This window comes from Gambusia affinis, linkage group LG10, assembly GCF_019740435.1.
Source record: "Gambusia affinis linkage group LG10, SWU_Gaff_1.0, whole genome shotgun sequence".
Classification (NCBI taxonomy): Eukaryota; Metazoa; Chordata; class Actinopteri; order Cyprinodontiformes; family Poeciliidae; genus Gambusia; species Gambusia affinis.
Window position 1 is genome coordinate 7,342,822 of NC_057877.1, and position 23,398 is coordinate 7,366,219.

Sequence of the window (23,398 nt, forward strand, 5' to 3'; positions counted from 1 at the left end):
TGTGAAAGTGTGTTGAAAATCGTGCCTCAGAAAGTCACTTGATGATCTGCGGGGATATTTGTATGGAGAGAAAACTGTCTCAGAATACCTGTACTATTTATTTCATCTTCTGCTAGAAAGGCAAAAATCAATCGACCAGATATGAGCAAGTCAAATACTGTTGAACTCTTTCATACTCATTGAATCTATCGCAACTACGAATCCCCACCGTTTCAGTCAATCAATGCGTCAACCTGCGATTGCTTCTTTAAAGCACGGCCGTACACGTTTTACTGTAGTAGAAGCAATTTGAACAAATGGCGATATCCTTCTAGAGCATTCAGCACATTTCTTTTCTGTTTTTATGCTTTAGAAAAACCACTAGAATAAGTTACAAATCTCAGTTATCAGAAGCTGAACGTTCGTACTGAGCAGGAAATATCAGGATTGGTGCACCTTTAATTTTGCTTAAGGGTCTCCGCGCCCTTCAAACACACGCAGGCGGTTGGAAGGCATCCATGTTTACCAGCATATTTGAACACAAAACATGACCACTTTATTCCCTTTGCCAGGCTCGGTAGTTGTGGTTTGGCTCTGTTTTGACACTACTTGACCTGCATTCATTGGGAATTATCATTGTGCTTCTAGCAGCTAAAGCCTTTCCAGAATTGGGTCATGTAACAGGATTTTGATCCTCAAGCGCAACAGCTGAACAAGATAGGTGGCATCGTGTAGCGGTCTTAGATTAAAGCCAGGCTGGCTGAAATGCTGGGGCAGCATGTTTAAAGAGCAGAACATAAACAAACCCCAGCAAATCTGAGCAAACTAAGGCTACTTTTTTGATAAAGAATGATTAAGAGCCACTTCAAAAAGACGTGACAGACTGATACGTTTGTGCAGAAACTGTCGAATCATGGCGTTGGACAGTTTCCGCTTCTCTTTTATTGTTTTTAAATAGTTTTACATTTTCCATTACGGTCAGAGTCAGAGAGTCTTTTAAAATCTCCCACTCAGTCCTATTTATCATGTAGCCACAGCTAATTCCCATCCTTTCTGTTTTCCCCTGCAGGGTTCCATGGAGGATCTGGAGCCAGAGGAGCAGCTCCTGCAGTGCGCCCGGAACGGAGATCTGCCTGGGGTTCAGGAACTCCTCAGGTCCGACGCAGCGGTGGAGAGGCGGATTAATGTCAACTGTAAAGGTGTGTGACTAACACATGGGTGTAGCTTCAGTTACAGTGTGCTGTTGAACTCAATTCAAGTGTGTCCTGTTTTTTGATTTCAGGTCAAAGCAAGTCTAACTTGGGCTGGACGCCTCTTCACTTGGCTTGTTACTTTGGTCACAGAGACGTAGTGGAGGAGCTCCTCAAGGTGGCGTTTCTCTTTTTTTTTATTTTAAGGATGAAATGTTAAACGACTGCTCAGATGACACGTATTTTCGCTCACATCCTGCAGGCGGGAGCAAATGTCAACCTGCCCAACAACATCGGAGACACAGCGCTGCACAAAGCTGCGTTCACGGGGAGAAAGGTGCGTTGCAAAAATATTCCACCTCTATAGATTCTTTTTTTTTTTTTTTTTTTCAAATTAAAAACTCTCTGCACCACTTTGTTAAATGTAAGATTGTTTTTTATTTCGCATGCGTTCGTTCGTTCATTCATTTCCTGTCAAACCAATCAAATCAATCCATCGCATATTGATCAGGAGGTTGTCATGCTGCTGCTGCACTATGATGCATGTGCTGCTGTCATCAACGGCTCGGCTCAAATTCCCAAAGACGTCACTCAAAACGCAGAGATCAGAAGCATGCTGGAAGGTGAGAGATGCATCTTGTCATTCTAAGAGTTACCATGGAGACTTGCATTCAGTCTTATTTATTTATTTTTTTCCACGCCGGCTTGTTTATCCTCCATTCACACAAACTATTTATGCCGCTTATGTCCTACATTTTCTCCCGTCGCGTGGCGGATGCCAGCTGCCGAAAGAACAGAAGAGAGGAAACTGGAGGAGAAACTTCTGGAAGCTGCGAGAGAAGGAGACCTATCGACTCTCACTCAGCTGGTTGGTAAAAGATGCTCCTCATATCCGTCCGGACGCACACAGAGCTGACCTGCATGTTTTCGTACAACTTTAAGGCGACATTGAAGATGCTGCACTGTTAGAAGTGCGGATGAAAACAGAAAGCGTCTGATTACTCGTCAGAGATTAACATGAAATCAATCGACAAATTTAGTATTTCATTTTGAAGAAAAAGAAAATGTTCTCTAATCTGAAAAAACAAAGATCTCCTTTTGTTCTTATTATAATCTGGGCCACGTGTCAAACTCAAGGTCCACGGGCCTAATCAGGCCCGGCAGACATTTATACATGGCACCGCTAGACTCTAGAAATAGAAACTTTGAGATAAGAGTGTGCTTAAATATTATATTATTTTATCAATATTATCAGTAGTTTTATCTGGAAAGTACAAAATTACACCAAGTGTGAAAATATGTTTCGCAAAAATCTGAAGAGGTTCTATTTATTTTCATTTTAACTGTTTAATAGTGTTTTTATTTTTTATCATTGGTTTCTGCCACAACTGGCCATTCAAAGACAGACTCAAAATGAAAATGAGTTCGACAGCCCTGACTTAGGATGTAAACTTATTTTACTTTATATCTGATAGAATCACATCTTCACGTCTTTTAATATGTATGTTTGTGTTTCACGTGTTTTTGCTGCTGTATGTTTGATTAAATAGTTGGAAATGTCGCCTTCTGACGCTCCAAGTACTTGTGTTTAATTATTGCAGCCTGTGATGTCGTTTTGCATTATAGCATGTAAAGTTATTTAATTAAACTATTAAATTAGCTCTCATTACATCCAGACTGAAACACCACCCTACACAGGAATTGGCCCCCCTTGTAAAAACTTTGTAAAACCTGTTAAAATAAGTCAAACTTTCACAGTGGCATAATCTCGATTTGAACATTTTAGGAGAAATCCAACCTTCAGTTTGAGTACGTCAAAGCCGTGGGGGAAGAAAACGAAACCAGAATTATGCGATTTTGCCAACAGGATATGACTTCGTCTTCTCATATCAATTTTTCCAAACTCTGCATACAGAGAGAGGGATCTTTAATCATTCCTCTTTGCATAATCGCTCTATGCCATCCAGAGTCCTGAGCTCTCCTCTCTTCAGCTCACCTTATGGGTCTTTTAGACGATTTCGATCTGAGATTTCCTTGGGAGGAAAAAGAAGAGACAGATTTTGTGTCTGGTGGGCTTTTTCTGTATTGATTTACCCTTTTAAGTTGGGTCATTATCTTGCTCAAAATGACCCATTTTCTGTTTTTCTGGTGGAGACACACAGATTTATGTCTAAAACATCCTGGAATTTCAAAGAATTTGAGATGCTTTGCGCTATAAGAAGGTCGCCAGGAAAACAGACCCACAGCATCACAGATCTTCTGCCAAAGCTTTTTATTTCCTCAAATTCTTCTTCTTGGAGTGTTTGTTGCTGAAAAGTTAAATTTTAATATTTTGTGGATAAAGATCTCAGTTAAAGTCCTAGTAGAGCTCAGCAATCTCCACGTTTGGATTTGTGTTTGTTGGATCTCCTACTAAACAGCTTCCTCTCATGTAGGTATTGTCTGATATCTGCTGGGGAAACTGAACCAAACTCAGGAGCCACTTTTAGCCAACAAAAACTGAAAATCTCTTTCCTTTCTCCACTCCCAACTTTGGATCCTCATGAGACTCTTCATCAGTGGCGGCGCTTCGGTTGACCATAAAATTACGCAAATTGTTATTGCAAAAAAAAAAATTGCTTAATGGGAAGCCCGGCAATTTTGAGCAAACTCTCGTTTTTTGTGATTAAATGTTTTTGCTGTAGGGTTAGGTGTTTTTTCGGCCGGATCAAAATTACAGCATTTCACAAAACTGCAATGGAAACACTTTTTTTTTTCTCATCACTCGAGTCGTGTGATCAGCAACCGGATGTTACTACTGGTAGAAAAGACGACACAAAGAACAGGAAGCAGTCGGAGGAGGATGCTGTGGCATGTTTTTTAATGGCTTACTGCGTGAACAAATTTATTTAGATGTGATTTTAATGGTGTGTCTTATTTAGTGGAAAAGCCGCAGTTGCAAAATGTAGTTTTTCCGATATTAGCAGAACATTAATAAGCACATTTCTAATGTTCTTACGATCCTGATTGCAGAAATGAGCGCTTGCTTGTCACTCATGAAGATCAACCCACATCTACCTCACCTACATATTTAATTTCTCTGTGTGATTAGTAAAGTATTTTTGAATTGAACAGTATGTTCTCTTGTCTTTCCCTCATTGAAGAGTCACTAAATGAAATGCCTCTATGTCACACCGTATCCATACGGGAGTGAAACAAAAAATTATCTTATTTGTTAGCATTTAAAAAAAACGTACTCAAATTTAAGGGTGAATCTGCCTGAATTATTTTAATATATTTTAGTGTTTTTACACATCTGTACCGGAGTGCCAGGGATTACGCAGCCGGTCGATTTGAAACATCTCACCCATTTCTATGTATCACGTTTCACAATGCAGAAAAGTTGACAACACCTTTTAAACACAATAGTTCACACACACACACACAAACACCTTTTAAGGCGAAAGCTTCTTAAAAGCATAAATCTGCCTTTGTGCCAAAGGGTTTGCAGGATGAAAAGCAGCAGAAAGACGCGCGGCAGTTCTGAGTCGGTGTGTGACAAATGACAGAGTTTGTTCCTCTCCTGCGTGTTTTGCTGCAGCTCAGCAGGAAGAAGCCTCCAGATATCAACTGCACAGATCTGCTGGGTAACACTCCGCTGCACTGTGCCGCCTATCGAGGCCAGAGGCCGTGCGCCCTGAAGCTGCTGAGGAGCGGCGCCAACGCCACTGCGAAGAACAAAAACGGTAAAGTGCAAAAGCCAGAGAGCTGGCAGCAATGAAAGACTGCTGATTTTTCTTTTGTTTTTCACTTGGACAAAAGGACATGAACAGGAACAAAACCAGCAATAAACCAAACCTTTTATGTGCCTTTTATGAAATATTGCTCCTTTGAAATGACTTGGAAATAAAAGAGAAGCTAGTCTTTTTCGTTTCTTTGTCAAGCTTTGATGCTTCTGTCTTTTTTTGAACTTTTGAAAATATTTCCCGAGGTGCTTGGTGACAGTTTCACCATCTTCTCTCTCTATTTTTACACCCAGACAAAAGTAGCATCCATCCTGGCACGCAGTTAGCAACTCTTCATTTTCTGTCCCGAAATTTAGTCTGTTTTTATCTCCCCAAAAACAATCGTCAGGGAAACAACAAACATAACAACTGAGGCTGTACGAGTGTCAGATAAAACCTTGACATTTATGACTGCTGGCAGCGCCATTTAACCGCTGTTCAAGCTGATGGTATTTTTTTCCTCCCCTCTCTCTGCTCGTGTTCTGTTTTGATAAAACTCTTCAATTCCCTAACTCGCAGGGCAGACGGTGTTTGACCTGGCCAGCGATGCGGCAATGAAACAGTGTCTTGAAGGCAACGTTCATCGAGTGAGTGCTCAGCGGACGGTCGGCTTCCTAACGTCTCAGTTGATTTGCTCTGAGATTTGTTTTCTACTCTTTTTATTTTTCTCATCCGCAGGATTTGACCCGTCATGTCAAAAAGTACGAAGGACTCCTCTGGAAGGTAAAGTCTGGAAATTAAGTTTTTTTTTTGTTGTTTTTTACTTTTTCTGGTGGGTTAGAGAGGCTGCTCGTTTTACAAGTTATTAACTGTCTGTAGGCACGTTGCTGATGTGCAAACACAGCATTATGTTTCCTGATTTGTTCTTTTTTAAGGCTGTAGTTCCAACTGATTACATGCAGCATTAGAGGTGACTTAATATGCTTCCTTGAACAGGCTAGGTTAGGAACTTGTTCATCGCATTTTTTGCAGAAAATCCTTGATTCTCATTGATTGATTTTATTGTGCTCATTTTGAGCTCTGTTCAGAATGAGCTGTTTTAGGGCCTCTTGCCACCTTAGATCACAATAAGCTGTCAGTGCTTACACTTGCACATGAAAAAGGCTGCAAGCACATGCGCAGTTATACAGTACCTGATATATCTTTGAAAAGCAGAAGTAGAGCCTCCTGCACAACCACGGATGGTAAGTCGACAACAAAACTTGCCACTGCAGCCATTTTGCAGCAGTAGAACCAGCTGATCAAACATACTGGAACTACTGCAACTCAATGATCGGGATGTATTTGAAATGGCTAGTTTTCCAGACATCAAAAATCGTAAAATTACTGTCAATGATGACTGGATGTTTGGTTTTTTATAAGCGCTTAGACTGTTTTTAGTAGCAGTTCAGACTTTTGCACAATAACGTGCAAAATGTTCATTTGAAAACAAAGAAAAGTAAAATATCTTTTTCTGTGAGCCTGTGCTTTACTTCCTGTTTGCTGAATGAGAGCTCTTACACTTTATAATGACCAAAGTCACTTTCCAGTCCTGTTTCACTAAAATGTAAAAGTTAAGTTGTTTCTAAAACAATTGCAGAAACATCTGAACATGTTTGGAAGCATAACAGAAGATAACAGTATAATAGATGTTATTCTATTATCTAATTGTTGCACCTCAGTACATGGTGACCTCACAGCCAGAAGATCCTGGCCAGATCCTTTTTTTGTGTGTGTCAATGTTCAGGGTTTGGTCTATAAAAACAGATGTTTCATTAATTGGGCTCTCTAAATCCCTCAATGTGTGCATGCATAGTCATCACCCCTGTGTGTTTCTGTGATGGACCCGGTCTACAGTCCTTTTCTACAATATGCTGCTCAAAACAAAAACAGTCTAGCTTCTCCTGCTGTAAGTATGAACTGTTCTTGGCTGCTGTCTGTATATAATTCCCGGTTAATTAACCTGCCACTCCAGCGCTAATGCCAGTATTTATTGTGGAGCTCTAACAAGAGCAAGAGGGAAAAAAACCCACTCATCTCTAAATTTTAATCCAGTGAACAACAGGACCCGTAAATTACAGCAACTCATATTGACAAAGTGGGAAAATGTGACATTCAGACCGAGTCCATTCAGGCTTTTTTTTATTTCTAGTTTTATTTTTATGCTGCTTTATTGTTGTTGGGTTTGTTCGCACACCTGCAGAATTCTGATCAGTTCGTTCAATAATCCGAGCAACTCGGTGTTGCCAGGTAAACTGTAGATGTTAGCGAGACTAGAACAGTTTCAAACAACAAGCCACTTTGATTCTCAGTCCAGCTGTTTTCAGCCCATATAGGACGCACCTTACTGTTAGTCGAGCTAAAGAAAGACCGGCCGACAGAGCCTGACGGGTTGAGCCGCGATGCACTCCGTCGGTTTCAGACATCGCTGTCTCTCCGGGCTCAACTTGACTCCAGGGTTAAAGGTCTAAAGATGGATATGAAAAGGTTATTTTGCAGGTGTTGTTGACAGGTGAGCCACCCGCCTCGCCTCTGCGGTGGTTGTGTGCGGCGGAGAAGGATCTCTGAGTCACATGTGCGGTGCATGATGAAAGCTGCAGCAGTAATGTGGTCGGAATGAGGACAAATTGCCTGCCGGCCCTGCGTTGTTCCTGCCGGCTCCCAGCAGACAATCAAATTGCTTAAAGGACTTTTTGAGCTGCCGACTTTTGCTTTGAAAGCCACCTTTTTATCTCTGTTTCCAGTGTTGGTTCAGAAGTTTACTCACAAACTCATCATGGATGTAAATGTCAGAATAATAAAAAAAATTATTTGATCCAGATTATTCGTACTGGTTCCAATATATGCGTTCATCCTCACTTTATTAGCCATTGAAGAGGTTGGCGCACAATCATTATAAGTGTTTGATGACCCCGTCCGTACGTGTTTGATAAGTCTGGGGAGCTTCCAGAATCTTCTTTTTTTCCTACAAATACTAGTTTGATGTGTTTTTGGTTACATCAGTCACTTGAAGCGCCCACATGAGTTTTTACTCGTCTGGTTGTAGATTTAGCTGATGTCCAGTCATTTTTTCGTGCTTTTCAGCATTCACCACGCTTGGCCACCCTTATAAAACGTATTTATGTAAAGCAGTAAAAACAAAAAAATTCTGCTAAAATTTTAGCTGCAGACTTATACCAAGTCTGCAACTTGGTATAAGATATTTGCCAAAATACTCATAGAGGTGCATCGTACAGCTGTGGACAAAATGTTGGACGGCATTTTTTTATTATTATTATTAATTTTTTATTTGGAAAGGCAAATTACAATTATTTTGTACAATTCAGCTTCCACCACATTGGAAGTATGAGAATGAATAACATAAGCCCAACCAGTTTTTTTTTTTTTTTGTATAATAACAGAACATCCATAACAGAAGAGTGAGTGGGGGGATGGAGGGTCTGGTCTGAGTTTTCTTATGTTAGGGGAAAAACACAATCAAGAGCGTAAGTTTGCCATAATCCTGAGCCAAAGTACCATACACAGAGAAACAATACTTGCATGTAATAGAGATATTTAGTCCACAGGAATAACAGATTTTATATAGTTTGTCCATTTAGACCAGATCTTGAAGAATAATTCCCTTCGGCCTTGGACAGAAAAAGATATCTTCTCCAGAATGTAAATGTCCTGTACAATCTTGAACCAGTCCTCAACAGTAGGAGCTTCAGGCTTCAACCATTTTCTAGTGATTGTCTTTTTGCTTGCTGCCAGGAGCACCAACAGCAGTTTTTTATCTTCCAGAGTCCAGTTATCAAGTGAAATGTTTCCTAGGTATAGGGATTCAAATTTACATGGGATCCTTTCAGTAAAGATGTTATTCAGGTGGGAACACATTTGTTCCCAAAAACCTTTAATAACCGGACAATCCCAGAAGATATGATGATGATGATTTGTCCCATTTGATCCACAGAGTCTCCAACACGTGTCTCTGTTGCCCTGATGCTTTTTCTGAACTGAAGTTACAAAATATCAAATCGTGTTTTTCCAACAGAATTCTCTCCATGTGTTGGAGCTCGAGGTCATCCAGGGTAACTTGTTGATCTGTTCCCAACTTTCAGATGAGATAGATAAGTTTCCTTCGTTTAGCCACTTGTTTCTTGTGTAGTTTGTGTCACCTTGTTTAGAAGACAGAATACCATCATATAGTATGGAAACAAGTTTCTGACTTCAACAAAGACAAAAACACTTTAAAAAGTCCTGGTTTGGCTGTTTTCCAATTGTCATATATATTTTCATTGAAATAGGCCCTAACCTGTAGATATCTAAAGAAGTCGTCCTTCTCCAACCTTTTAGATCTCTGAAGTTCCTCAAAACTCAGAAACACGCCCTTCTGAGTAAAGCTATAGTAGGTGGTTAATCCTTTTTGGATCCATCCTCTAAATCTCCCATCAATCTTGTTTGGTTTAAACGCTGAATCAAATGCACACCATCTGAGTATTTTTATCTGGTTACCCAATTTATAAATTTTAATGACCCTACTCCAAGAATCCAGCATAGTGTGTAATATTGACCCATGTGGTATATTCAGCCCTTCTTGTAAGTTTTTGTCCATTAATACTGATATTAAAGGTTTTCCTTCCACTGTTGTTCCTTCCAAATCTTTCCACCTTGCGTCGTAAGATGGATGGACGGCATTTTTGTTAGATTTGAGGATATATGCAGTCACTAGTGCTCCAGAAGAAATTTTACTTGGTCATTGACAGCTTAAACTTGTTGATTTTTTGTTGGCATGACAACGTAAAACTTGCCTCACTGTACAAGTTACTCAACAAGTTGTTGCTAGGTAACCAAAGAGTGAGTGAGTTAGTTGATGCCACCGACATTTCTTAGCTAGCCATAAGAGATGAAGCAGCTCAAGTCTTTCCTTTGCCTACATTTCCCAGAATGCTGTGTGGTTCTGAATCTGAATTCAGTGAAGTTATCAAAATTCTATCGAACATATTTGTTATTGATACTGATCACATGTCTGTTGCGATAGATATTGTTTTATCAGTCGTCCAACTGCACTGACCAGCTTCCACTCAGGGTGATATTCTGATAAAACTTTGTACCATTTGGATATTCCAGAAGGCCAGTAATCCCACAAATACATCTATACTGGTTTTGGATTGGATAAAGCACAATGACATTAAATTTCTAAGCCCTGATAAAAAAAAAATTAAAAAATCTTAAGGCTATGCAAAGGGTTCTCCAGAGGAGAAGCAGCCATTTTTGATTTGAAGAGATTATCATTTTCATTGGCAATAAAAGGCAAATGGAATCTCTGCAACTTGGTATGAGATATTTGCCAAAATATTCATAGAGGTGCATCGTACAGCTCTGGGCAAAACGAAGAGCCCACTTAAAATGATCAGTTTCTCTGATTTAACATTTTATAGGTAAATGTTTGAGTAAAATTAACATTATTATTTTATTCTATGAACTACTGACAACATGTCAAAAATCCAAGCAAAATTTTTTTAGAATTATTTGCAGAAAATGAGAACTAGTCAAAATGACAAAAACGATGCAGCGCTTTCAGGCCTCAAATAATGCAAAGAAAACAAGTTAACATTCATTTAGAAGCAGCAATTCTAATGTTTTAACTCAGGAAGAGTTCAGAAATCAGTATTTGGTGGAACAACCAGGAGGTTTTCAATGGGGTTCAGTGAAAACGTCTCTTCATTTTTTCCAGAGCTAAGTATATGTTTCCGTTTGTGTGTGTAATTTTGACACAATAAGAAATAGAGAAAAGTCCCAGTAAATTCAAACTTCTAGCTCTTGAAATTCACCAGCGTTTTTGGTCGTCCCTGGCAAAAAAAAAAAAAAGAAGTATTTAAATGCATCAATAAAAGGCCAGAATTAATATAACAGTGATTCCAAATATCCACTGTGGTAAGCTATGTCCAAGGTTGCATTACCACCAGATGCTTTCATCATAGTTTTCTGCAAAGACAAACAAACAAAAAATAAAATGAAGGATCAGACTGACATCGTTTGATATCCGATAAACAAACCCAGTGGAGCTGCAGCTGTCAGGTGACCCTACAGCCAGCATCCCTGCACACACACACACACACACACACACACACGCACACACACACACACACACACACACACACACACACACCCACATACGGGTTTTGGTGGTTTAGAGGGACAATTTTTTCAAACCAGTTTTTTGCAACACTAAACAGTCACCCCTTTCCACTTGTGCTAGAAAGACGTAGTAAGTTGTCAAAAATCTTGTTTGAGCTACACAACATAGATCTCACTTGAAAACTTCAATACACACATCAGAACTCAAAATACAAGAACCTGATGCAATGCTGTATTAGAAGGACAGACGATAATGAGGTGCTTGGCTCCGCCCATGATACCAACAGTAATTGTCAGGGCCAATTTTATTTATCAGGACCACAGCATACACAAACATGAAATATATATGTATTAAGTCCAAACATGGAAATATGGAATATGGCTACACAGAAAGTGGACTTTATTTACAGCACCTTCACTAAGAACTAGAGCAACAATTCTGTTTGTGAACATAAAGGAAAATCTGTGAATGGCAAAGTTAAATGAATTATGGGTCTATTGTTAAATCAAAAAGATAATGCTGGCATTCTATTATAGTGGCCAGTTGTCCTTTCTTGATGTGTTCGCCAAAGTGCCTCATGACCGCAGCAATCTCCAGGGAGATCATGGATGCTTTTTTGCTCTCCTAGCACTTTCCATAGATGCTAGAAAAAAGAAATAATTCATTAGTGAAAACCAACTCCAATTGTTAATTTTTCTTGGTTATAAATTATGTAATGCCTGTTTTCAAATAAGCATTCATAAAGAACATACATTAGTGGGAGAAGCTACAGAAATGAGCATGTAGGTTGCATCGATGAAAATTAATTTCTGCAAATGCCAAACAGGTTAACACTTGGTATGGTTGCTTGGTATGTATGATTAATTATTTGAGGGAATTCTAGAATTTTTTTTTTTTTTTTCATAATTTAAAATTGCATTTGTTTGACAAACAGGCCTCAGCAGCTGGTGAAGAACCATCCAAAGCCAAAAGACTTGTTCCTCCTTCTAATGCTGGTGCCTAGTCTTTTTTCCAGTGAAGGAGATCCCACTCTGAACCATCTCACTGACTCCACCAAAATACAGGTTCTGTACAGGTGCAGCATCAGCAAAGGGCCGTTTATTGAGATCTCTGGTTTCCTAAAACCAGAGATTAATCAAATTTAAGATGTTAAATTTGGTTAATATCTTAAAATTAACCAAATTTAAAGATATACTCTGATTACTTTGCTTATTAGTTTTGTGGTGCTTTGATATTTTGAAAAAAATATAAATATGTGAATGTATTTCAGATTAAGATTGGGATAGAGAAAGTAGTATAAACAGTCCCATTACTGATCACCAAATTAGATTTTCTAGCATCTGAACATTGGCTGTGTGAAAGTTTATCATTTTAATACAAGGCACAGTTAAATGGTATGTGTGTGGTAATTTAAGCCAGATGACATATTGGATAATGTCTGCTCAAAATATCATGCATAAAGAAGAACATGGTCACCCTATTGCCTTTCAGTGGTGTAGATCATTACTTTTGACCATGCTTCAGTTGTGCTTTTGAGCTTAACTAGCTTGGTGTTTCAAGACTTGTGTAGGTGTGGTGATTTACCAGAATTTTTATTTGTGTTCCTTTTTCTGCGGGGCTCTATGTCCTTCTGTTTTAGTTTTCTGTTGAGCTCTTTCCCCTTACCATCTGTGTTTACTTTGTGCTGAAAAGAACATATAAAATTATGGGGTTAATCAACTGAAAAGTAAAGAACACTTGCTTAAGGTGAGTCTCTTCCCAATGTAGAAAACAGTTCTCCATATTCCTGCACATTACATGTTGAATATTACACAAGACCTGTGTGTCTGTGCACTTCTACATGTAACTTTCAATTTTTTGTAACTTCAAAACTCAGTCCTCTATATACCTGCATCTTACATGATGAATATTACACAAGACCTGTTTGTTTGAACAGTAGTTAATACCATTTTAATGACTTCATTTAGAAAATAAGTTGGTCTTTGGAGACCAATAGTACCTCAGGAGGGTTGGTTAAAAGGATCCCCATGCATCCACGTCACCAGCCTGATACGGTTCCTTTTTGGAAATCTGAAATGTAAAGAACACTCATTGAATGCGAGTTTGTTCCCAATGTAGAAAACAGTCCTCCTTATTCAGGGACCTTACATTTTGAGTATTACACAGGACCTGCGTGTATAGGCATTTCTACATGTCACTTTCATTCTTTCAAAACTATGTCCTCCTTATTCTGGCACCTTACATGATGAGTATTACACAGGACCTTTGTGTATGGGCGTTTATACATGTAACTTTCATTCTTTTGTACTTGTAATTTCAAACCTCTGTCCTCCCTTTTAATGCAGCTTTACATATCAAGTTCTAGACAATACCTGTGTGTTTGAACAGTACTTAATAATCATTTCAATGACTTAGTTTTAGAAAATATGTTGGTTGTTGGACACCAAAATTACCTCTGGAGGGTTGGTTGAACAGGATCCATGTTTCCACATCACCAGCCTGACACAATTCATCTTTGGAAATCTGAAATGTAAAGAACACTCATTGAATCCAAGTTTGTTCCCAATGTAGAAAACAGTCCTCCTTATTCAGGGACCTTACATTTTGAGTATTACACAGGACCTGCGTGTATTGGCGTTTCTACATGTCACTTTCATTCTTTCAAAACTATGTCCTCCTTATTCTGGCACCTTACATGATGAGTATTACACAGGACCTTTGTGTATGGGCGTTTTTACATGTAACTTTCATTCTTTTGTACTTGTAATTTCAAACCTCTGTCCTCCCTTTTAATGCAGCTTTACATATCAAGTTCTAGACAATACCTGTGTGTTTGAACAGTACTTAATAACATTTCAATGACTTAGTTTTAGAAAATATGTTGGTTGTTGGACACCAAAATTACCTCTGGAGGGTTGGTTGAACAGGATCCGCATGTTTCCACATCACCAGCCTGACACAATTCATCTTTGGAAATCTGAAATGTAAAGAACACTCATTGAATGTGAGTTTGTTCCCAATGTAGAAAACAGTCCTCCTTATTCAGGGACCTTACATTTTAGTACTACACAGGACCTGTGTGTATAGGCGTTCTACATGTCACTTTCATTCGTCTGTATTTGTAATTTTAAAGCTATGTCCTCCTTATTCTGGCACCTTACATGATGAGTATTACACAGGACCTTTGTGTATGGGCGTTTTACATGTAACTTTCATTCTTTTGTACTTGTAATTTCAAACCTCTGTCCTCCCTTTTAATGCAGCTTTACATATCAAGTTCTAGACAATACCTGTGTGTTTGAACAGTACTTAATAACATTTCAATGACTTAGTTTTAGAAAATATGTTGGTTGTTGGACACCAAAATTACCTCTGGAGGGTTGGTTGAACAGGATCCATGTTTCCACATAACCAGCCTGACACAATTCATCTTTGGAAATCTGAAATGTAAAGAACACTCATTGAATGTGAGTTTGTTCCCAATGTAGAAAACAGTCCTCCTTATTCAGGGACCTTACATTTTGAGTATTACACAGGACCTGTGTGTATAGGCGTTCTACATGTCACTTTCATCTGCCTGTATTTGTAATTTTAAAGCTACGTCCTCCTTATTCTGGCACCTTACATGATGAGTATTACACAGGACCTTTGTGTATGGGCGTTTTTACATGTAACTTTCATTCTTTTGTACTTGTAATTTCAAACCTCTGTCCTCCCTTTTAATGCAGCTTTACATATCAAGTTCTAGACAATACCTGTGTGTTTGAACAGTACTTAATAACATTTCAATGACTTAGTTTTAGAAAATATGTTGGTTGTTGGACACCAAAATTACCTCTGGAGGGTTGGTTGAACAGGATCTGCATGTTTCCACATCACCAGCCTGACACAATTCATCTTTGGAAATCTGAAATGTAAAGAACACTCATTGAATGCGAGTTTGTTCCCAATGTAGAAAACAGTCCTTATTCAGGGACCTTACATTTTGAGTATTACACAGGACCTGCGTGTATAGGCATTTCTACATGTCACTTTCATTCTTTCAAAACTATGTCCTCCTTATTCTGGCACCTTACATGATGAGTATTACACAGGACCTCTGTGTATGGGCGTTTCTACATGTAACTTTCATTCTTTTGTACTTGTAATTTCAAACCTCTGTCCTCCCTTTTAATGCAGCTTTACATATCAAGTTCTAGACAATACCTGTGTGTTTGAACAGTACTTAATATCATTTCAATGACTTAGTTTTAGATAATATGTTGGTCGTTGGACACCAAAATTACCTGTGGAGGGTTGGTTGAACAGGATCCGCATGTTTCCACATCACCAGCCTGACACAATTCATCTTTGGAAATCTGAAATGAAGAGATGTATACTGAATGAGTCCATAGAAAAATAAAATCCACCTATTTAATGAACCTGTCCAGCTGATTGTTAAACAGACATTTTATGTATTGACACTGCAAAATATGTCTCCTGCTATAAAATGTTCATTAATATAAGGTCAAAATATACTAATTTACATATGACAGTTTCTAGCATTTTGGATAGCGCTGAACAAGTTGAAATGGTGGTCTGGTTAAGTCTTTCTCCAAAATCTGGTTTTTAGGCACTCTGCTAATCACTTCTTGTTTTCAACTATAATGAAACTCTGTACTACAACTTGACATTTCCTTCAAAAATATTTTCAATGCTAGTAGAATGACTTGTGATAGTATTTTCACACTTACTCGTACCCTTCTTCTCCATAGCCAGTCAGAATCACTACAATTATAAGTCATTTCTTCCTTGACCAATATCTTTGAGTGCAAACAAACAGAGATGACGTCTTCCATCCACCCTTGTAACTTTCATTTTGTTGTTTGTGTTCATCTCTTCATCATTTACCAGCCTCCCCAATGATCCATGTTCTCTGGCAGCATCAACACTAAAATATTAAGTATGCTATAAGAATAATTATACCATGCAACGGAAATGATTTTGCATATTTGGTGTTTGCATGTCAGAAGAATATTCCTCCTCCAACTAAAACTACTTTTACTGATGAAGCTGAAAATGTTTACATCACTTTGATTAAATATAAAATAAAAAACAACATTAAAACAGTCACATACCAAAGCTGTTGTCCATTGAACTTGAAATCAAACATAAAAGCCTGGAGTGCATCATGGTAAATTTTAAATCGGTTTTCTTGTTCCTTCCTACTTATGACTTCCTCTGCACTCAATAAGGAAATCTCCTTTTGAAAGCACTGGCAGCTGAACACACCCCGACCTGCAGGTAAACATAATGAGTAAGGTTGAATAAACTTTAAACAATGCATATCTTTCAAATAGTAGCAAATGAGATTATTAAAATTTTTTCAAAATCAGTTAATTGATCTAATTTGAGGTCTTTCTGTGTTACTTGAACATTTGTTTGTCAGCTGAGTGGTGCTTCTAAATGTCACTCATTCTTTTATACTTGGAATTTCAAAACACAGTCCTCCTTTATACATATATATATATGATCTATGCTAGTGTGCAGTATAAAATAGTTTAAAAGTCAAAAAGCAAGACAAAAGTAAACAAAAACAATCCTTTAATAAACTCTGGAATCCTGTACGTAAAAAAGTCACAACTCACCTTTAAATGAATTGATGTATTTTACATCAAATCCCTCTTTATCTTCACCCAAGGAGAATAATAGCTGGCATCATGTTTGGGATTTCTTTTTGCTCTCTGAGACCTTGTTGCTGACATCTCCTGCAAAGATCAGAGTAATTTGTTGTTGAGTAACAACATGATGCTTTAAATCAGGAGTGTCAAACTCCAGGCATCGAGGGGCAGTGTACTGCAACTTTTAGATGTTCCTCTGGTCCAAAACACCTGAATTATATGACTGAATTAGCTTCTAAGGGCAGTCAAGTTGATGACCTGCTGATGACCACCTCATTTGATCCAGCCATGTGGCATCACAGACACATCTAAAAGTTATTGTATACAAGCCCTCAAGACCTTGAGTTTGACACCTCTGCTGTACACAATATGATTTGATTTTATTGTATCTGAAAAACCTGTACTGAAGTACACAGTATTACATAATTGACTTTCTATTGACAGGTTCTCAAAACCTTCAAATATTAAAACATTATCTTAATAGTAATGATTATTACAAAGGATAATTTGTGCCTGTGAAAGAATATCACTCACTGATGCACAGAAAATGTCCAAATACAGTTTTGTCTAATTCTGGAGTGAGCCACCTTCCCTTTAAACTCTGGTACACTGACTAAGATGGTTGGTGATAACTAGCTAAACTGAAGCAAATCAGATGCTTTGGTGCATCCAAACATCAAGTAACCTACAACATTCTTCAGAATTACAAATCAATATGTACTTAAATGTCTTAAGAGATTCTGTATGAGTCTTACCTCTTCTTCCACGCAAAAGAAGTTCAATTAATACTAATGGCTTGCACCTGGCCTTGATGGACTGTACCATGTTGATAGAGTAGGAGGGTACAACAAAGGAGAAATCTATTTTGTTTCTGAAGCACACAAGGTCAGATTTTTTTTCAGAAACAAGAAAACAAATTTATTTGAGTTATATTTTGTAACTTTCATTCAATATTTCAAAGTTAAATAGTTTATCATACATCTTTCTTTAATTAGGAAACAACAGTAAGATGGTATCTCTCACCATAATGTTCAATCTTTTATCAGGAAGGTCACTTCTTTTAATCATTTCTGTTCAATCAATTATTTAAGGTTACTTCTATAGCACATTTCAACACATATATATACATATCTATATACATACATATATATATATATATATATATATATATATATATATATATATATATATATATATATATATATATACACACTAGATCACTTTATGATATAAAGTGTTCAAAACACTTTAAATCATAAAAACAAAACTGTTGTCTAATGGCAGACAACACCAGCAGAAAAAGGTTGTCTTATGTACCTGCCTACAGACAAATTAGACTACTAGACAATCTGCATGTATGCAGAGTAGTGACATTGAGATAATGACAAAATATCAATCTAAAGTTTTGTGCTAACAGTAACATAAGTAATCATAATATTTTTGGCACTTTAAATATTTTTAAATAAATGCTTTTTATATTTATATTTGTAATTCTGTATTACTCCATGAGTGGTTATCCCTTCTTTCAAATTCAAAAATACTTTATTGATCCTAAAAAGGAAATTAAATTTAAAAAAAGCTTGGGTCCTCTACCACAGGCCTTGGAGTGTGAGTGGTCTTCACAGTATATTAACAGTTCCCAAAGGTGTGCTTCTCTGTATCAAGAGGTCTGATGATGTATTGTTTGAGCCACTCTTCCAGTTTAGGGGTCATTACCCCAAGGGTTTCAGTGACCACAGGCACTACTGTTGCCCACACCTTCCACACTCTTTTAACCTTTTGCATGGCATGCATTATTAATTCATCTTTAATATTGGGGCTGATTGGGCCCTAATGATTCCAAAAACAAAGAGTTATCTTTTTACATGATATGTGGACATAATTCTTCTCAGAAAAATATTTATTCCTTTTAAATCACCATGTTTAGCACCATGGTAAATCTCTACAGTTGCCAACTTTTGTAAACTTACACCACAACAATAAACACTGAACATCTTGGGTCTAGCCTGTAATATGTAATAATCTTCCACTACCACTAAGTCATAAAATAATGACCTAACATATGGACACCCAATCCCATGTAGAGCTAAATTTATTATTGTGGGCTAGACAGCCTAAAATAAGTCATCCACTTATGTGGATTGGCCTCTATTGCTACGGTACTAGGCACCTGCTTGTGTGCCACCATAAATACCACCTCTGTGCTGTGTTTCAGTCTAAGCCTTTTTGTCCATTGGTAGTATTGTTTGCTCGCTATTGTAAACACCCTGTTGTTATGATTATGCATCATAACAAAATAGCAAAATATAAAAAATATTTACAAAAATCAGTCCAAATACACAGTATCAAAACAAGAAGGAACTTTTGTCCAAACAAAAGCTATATTTCCCCCAGAAAGGCAGGAATGAAAGTTTAAAAAGTTAAATTCTCAATGAAAGAACAGGGCTACTCCAATGTGCTACAACCTTGAGAGGCACAATTTTCCATTCATCATCAGTAGCATTTGAATTCTTATATCAGTGGACTGAGTTTCCTCCCTTTTCCATCTTATCATTCCAGCATGGTATTTGATAACTGTCAATGCATAGCTGTTGATTGCTGGACCTTGTTTCTCTCATTGGACTTGCCTTACTTATTGTAGGTACAGTAGTTTGCAAAAGTATCCATAGCCCTTGAACTTTTCCATATTTTCTGACATTACAACCGCAAACATATTTTTACAGAATTTTATGGGAAAGACAAACACAAAGTGGCATATAGTTGTGGAGTAGAAACAAAACTATACATGATTCAAAACATTTTCTGCAAATAAAAGCTGAAAAGTGCAGTGTACAAAATCTTCAGCCCCCTTTCCCTAAGTGCGACCAATTGCCTTCAGAAGTTGCCTGATGACTGCTAATGACTAAATAGTCCACCTGTGTGTAATCTAATCTCAGTATAAGTTCAACTCCTCTAAGACTGCCTCAAAGGTTAGTTAAGAGAATATTGGGAAGCAAACAGCATCACAAAGTCCAAGGGACACACCAGACAACTCAGGGACAAAGTTGTGGAGAAGCTTAAAGCAGGCTTAGGTTATAAACAGGTTCCACGAATCATCTGGAAATGGAAAGAGAATGGCACAGCTGTGAACCTACCAAGACAAGGCCATCCACCTAAACATAAAAAAGTCCCATTTGCAATTTGCCAGAAGCCATGTTGGGATACAGCAAAACAATCAGTCGAGACCATAATTTAACTTTTTGGCAAAAGTGCAAAGCATTACTTGTGGTGGAGAATGGACACTGCACATCACTCTGAACACACCTTCCCCACTGACAAACATTTATTTTCTTCATTCTTGATTGTAAGATGGATTGAGCCAAATACAGGTCAATCTTGGAAGAAAACCTGCCGGAGTCTGCAAACGACTTGAGGCTGGGGCGGAGGTTCACTTTCCAGCAAGACAATGACCCTAAACATTAAGCCAGATCTACAATGGAATGGTTTAAAAAACATTCATGTTAGAGTGGCAAGGTCAAAGTCTAGACATAAATTCAACAGAGAATCTTTGGCAAGATCTGAAAACTGCTGTCAAGTCAAGTTTATTTGTATAGCACATTTCAGCTGGAAGGCAGTTGAAAGTGCTTTACATCAAAGAAACACAGAACTAAGAAGTCATACAAGTAACATACACTGTGTTCCAAATTATTATGTAATTGATATCTTCTCAGATTTTATTAAATGGTCAATGGAAATGATGGTCAGTATGATTGTCAAGTCAAGAACTACTACAGTATAAATAAAATTTTACTGAACAAAGCTCCCAAGGAGAACAGTATTTTTCAAAAAGAAACTCAAAATGCACTGTTCCAAATTAATATGCACAGCAGATTTTCTAAACATTTTATGGATTATAAAGAACTGCAAACAGTTCTCTGAACTAATCAATATTTGAATGTGCAGCATCACAAGTACTAAAATCAAAACCTAATTCAATCAAAAACCTCTTAATAGACTGAGTTACGTGTTCACATAGGACCCCTTCTTTGATATCACCATCACAATTCTTGCATTCATTGAACTTGTGAGCTTGTGGATAGTTTCTGCTTGAATTTCATTGCAGGATGTCAGAATACCTTCCCAGAGTTGCTGTTTTGATATCAACTGCATCCCACCCTTGGATCTTCTGTTTGAGGAAACTCCAAAGGTTCTCAGTAGGGTTGAGGTCAGAGATCAGAGGAGGATGGTGACCTCACCATGAGTTTTTCCCCTTTCATGCCTATACACAGTGGCCTTGCAGCATAAGATGATGCATTGTCATGCATGGAGATGATTTTGGTATGGAAGGTATGGCTCTTCTTTCTGAACCATGAAAGAAAGTGATCAGTCAGAAAGTCCATATACTTTGCTGAGGTCATTTTCAAGCCTTCAGGGACTCTGAAGGGGCTGACCAGCTCTCTCCACATGATTTCAGCCTCCACTACCTCCTTGTTGATGTCACAGCTGTTTTGGAATTTGGTGGCCATCCATCATCAATCTACTACTGCGAACATCTGGACTATCCAGGGTTGCACATCAGTCATCAGTGAACTAATCTGTTTGAAAATCAATCTTCATGTACAGTTGGGCCCACTGCGACTGGTTCTGCTTGTGAGCTCTGGTTAGGAGCTGCCAAATAGTAGGTTCATGCACTGCAAGCCTCTGGAGGACCCTTCACCTTGTGGTTCCAGCTTCAAGTAACTGCTTGCTGCTATGTAAGGGCATTTTAACAGCTGCTCTCTTAATTTGATGAATTTGTCTAATAGAAACCTTCCTCATTCTGCCTTTATCTATACAAACCCATCTTTGTTCTAAATCAGCCACAAATCTCTTCACAGTACAATAATGCTTCAGTTTCAGTTAAAATATTTGATGTTTTCATATCTTGTCATATAGCACTACACTATCTGATGATTTTGGTCAGCAAAGAGATCCTTTCTCTTTCCCATATTGCTTGAAAGCTGTGGCCTGCTTAATAATGTGGAACATCCTTCTTAAGTAGATTTCCTTTAATTAAGCTCACCAGACAAACTAATCCGAAATTAATTATAGTGATTAAAAGAGCCCTGACACACAATACCATCTATAAATTTAATAGCACAACAAAAAATGTAATCTTTATAACAGTTAAATCCAATTTGCATAATAATTTAGAACATGGTGTGCATTCACCTTAAGAAAGAAAAACAAAGAAATTAAATTCAAAGTAAAATCAAAATTAAAATCATATACATCAAATATAATGATACATGTACCTTTGATTAAGATTCAGAAACAATTGTAAATAGTTGTGTTTTTGCCTTGATTTAAAGGAATTCATTGTTTCAGCTGTTTTCAAGCTTTATTCAAGATTTGTGGTGCATTGAAGCTAAATTCTGCTTCAAAATGCTTGGTTCTGGTTCTATGGTTCTACTACTGCGAACATCTGGACTATCCAGGGTTGCACATCAGTCATCAGTGAACTAATCTGTTTGAAAATCAATCTTCATGTACAGTTGGGCCCACTGCGACTGGTTCTATGGATGCAGAGCAAGCCAGAATCAACAAAATGTTAGCAGTGGAGTGTATAAATAGTTTGGTGAAAAATGGCTCTCTTATGGTTTATATTTCTTTTAATCCATGCACTTATGTCACACATTTATTAGTCATAATATTTTAAATAAACAATATTTGACCAAAATATATATTCATTTCTGTATCTTATAGCACAGAATAATCATATTGCCAACTCATCCCCAGTGTAAATTGCAAGACGTGAATTAGAAGGACACTGTAATAATTAGCAGGACCTTCCGGTAAACAACCAATCAGATTAAGACCTTGTGTGAATATTCATGAGGTCCTGCTATTACACAAACCTGCCATAGGGGGCACTGTGGTGATACACAGATTATACACAAAATCAGGTTTATGTGTATTAAGCGGACATCTCGTTTTTTTTGCATTTTTGGGGTTAATAGACCAATAGAAACCTTTCTACGTTTTTAGATTTTTCTCTGTTTTAGCAGGACACCGCTCCTGTCCTGCTAATTCAAAATGTCCTTCTAGTGTGGTGTGTATTCTGACGAAATGTCCTGCTAAATCACATATACCAACGCACACACACACACACACACACACACACACACACACACACAGGTACTCATAGCATCCAGGAATAAAAATAATTATAGCACTTTAAGAGATCAACAGGAAATGTATTCTGCTAACAAGATAAAAGCCAAAAATGAACAGGCGGCATCCGACCCGTGTTGCTTCGCTGGATGACATGCCTTCATTACTGTCAACACAGGCCTGTTGTTTTCTTTCAGTCATTCCCATGTATGCATACCAGATGTCAGCTAAAAATAAGCCCAGTTTTAATTACCTCTTAGATGTTCATGCGAGGGGCTTTTTAGCATTCAGAAACCAGCAGACTTCTGTTACCGTGGTATTGGAAATCCTCTGAAATGACTTTATCCTCATTATACCTTCTGAGTTAATTAGTCGGGAAAGCTAAGTGTTTCCCAAGTGCTTCAACATGGTTTTTTTAATAACTACTGAAATTACAAAATGCTTGTTCTGTTCTTATTTTCCAACCCACAGAGCTCCCGGTTTTTTGGCTGGCGGTCCTACTGGGTCGTTGTGCTGGACGGGGTTATATCCTGGTACCCGAAACAGTAAGTTCGGCTCTGACCTCGGCTGTGA

At 37.9% G+C, this 23,398-nt stretch overlaps 1 protein-coding gene and 1 long non-coding RNA gene across 3 annotated transcripts in view; one reads left to right on the forward strand and one right to left on the reverse strand.

Annotated features, from left to right (window-relative positions):
- The window catches only part of LOC122838959 (oxysterol-binding protein-related protein 1-like), a 50,431-nt gene that overhangs the window by 2,326 nt on the left and 24,707 nt on the right, over positions 1 to 23,398 (forward strand). For both annotated transcript variants that reach the window (XM_044130021.1, XM_044130023.1), the window contains exons 2-10: positions 1,049 to 1,178; positions 1,262 to 1,347; positions 1,432 to 1,506; positions 1,681 to 1,792; positions 1,952 to 2,037; positions 4,750 to 4,894; positions 5,453 to 5,520; positions 5,612 to 5,656; positions 23,297 to 23,370. In XM_044130021.1, the coding sequence (XP_043985956.1) occupies positions 1,055 to 1,178; positions 1,262 to 1,347; positions 1,432 to 1,506; positions 1,681 to 1,792; positions 1,952 to 2,037; positions 4,750 to 4,894; positions 5,453 to 5,520; positions 5,612 to 5,656; positions 23,297 to 23,370 (815 nt within the window). In that variant the 5' untranslated portion in view covers positions 1,049 to 1,054. The remainder of the gene's footprint in view (positions 1 to 1,048; positions 1,179 to 1,261; positions 1,348 to 1,431; positions 1,507 to 1,680; positions 1,793 to 1,951; positions 2,038 to 4,749; positions 4,895 to 5,452; positions 5,521 to 5,611; positions 5,657 to 23,296; positions 23,371 to 23,398) is intronic.
- LOC122838961 lies at positions 11,243 to 12,679 on the reverse strand. Its single transcript, XR_006371968.1, has 2 exons — positions 12,618 to 12,679; positions 11,243 to 11,676 (listed from the first exon to the last, which is right to left on the reverse strand). It is a non-coding gene; the product is annotated as an uncharacterized LOC122838961 (long non-coding RNA).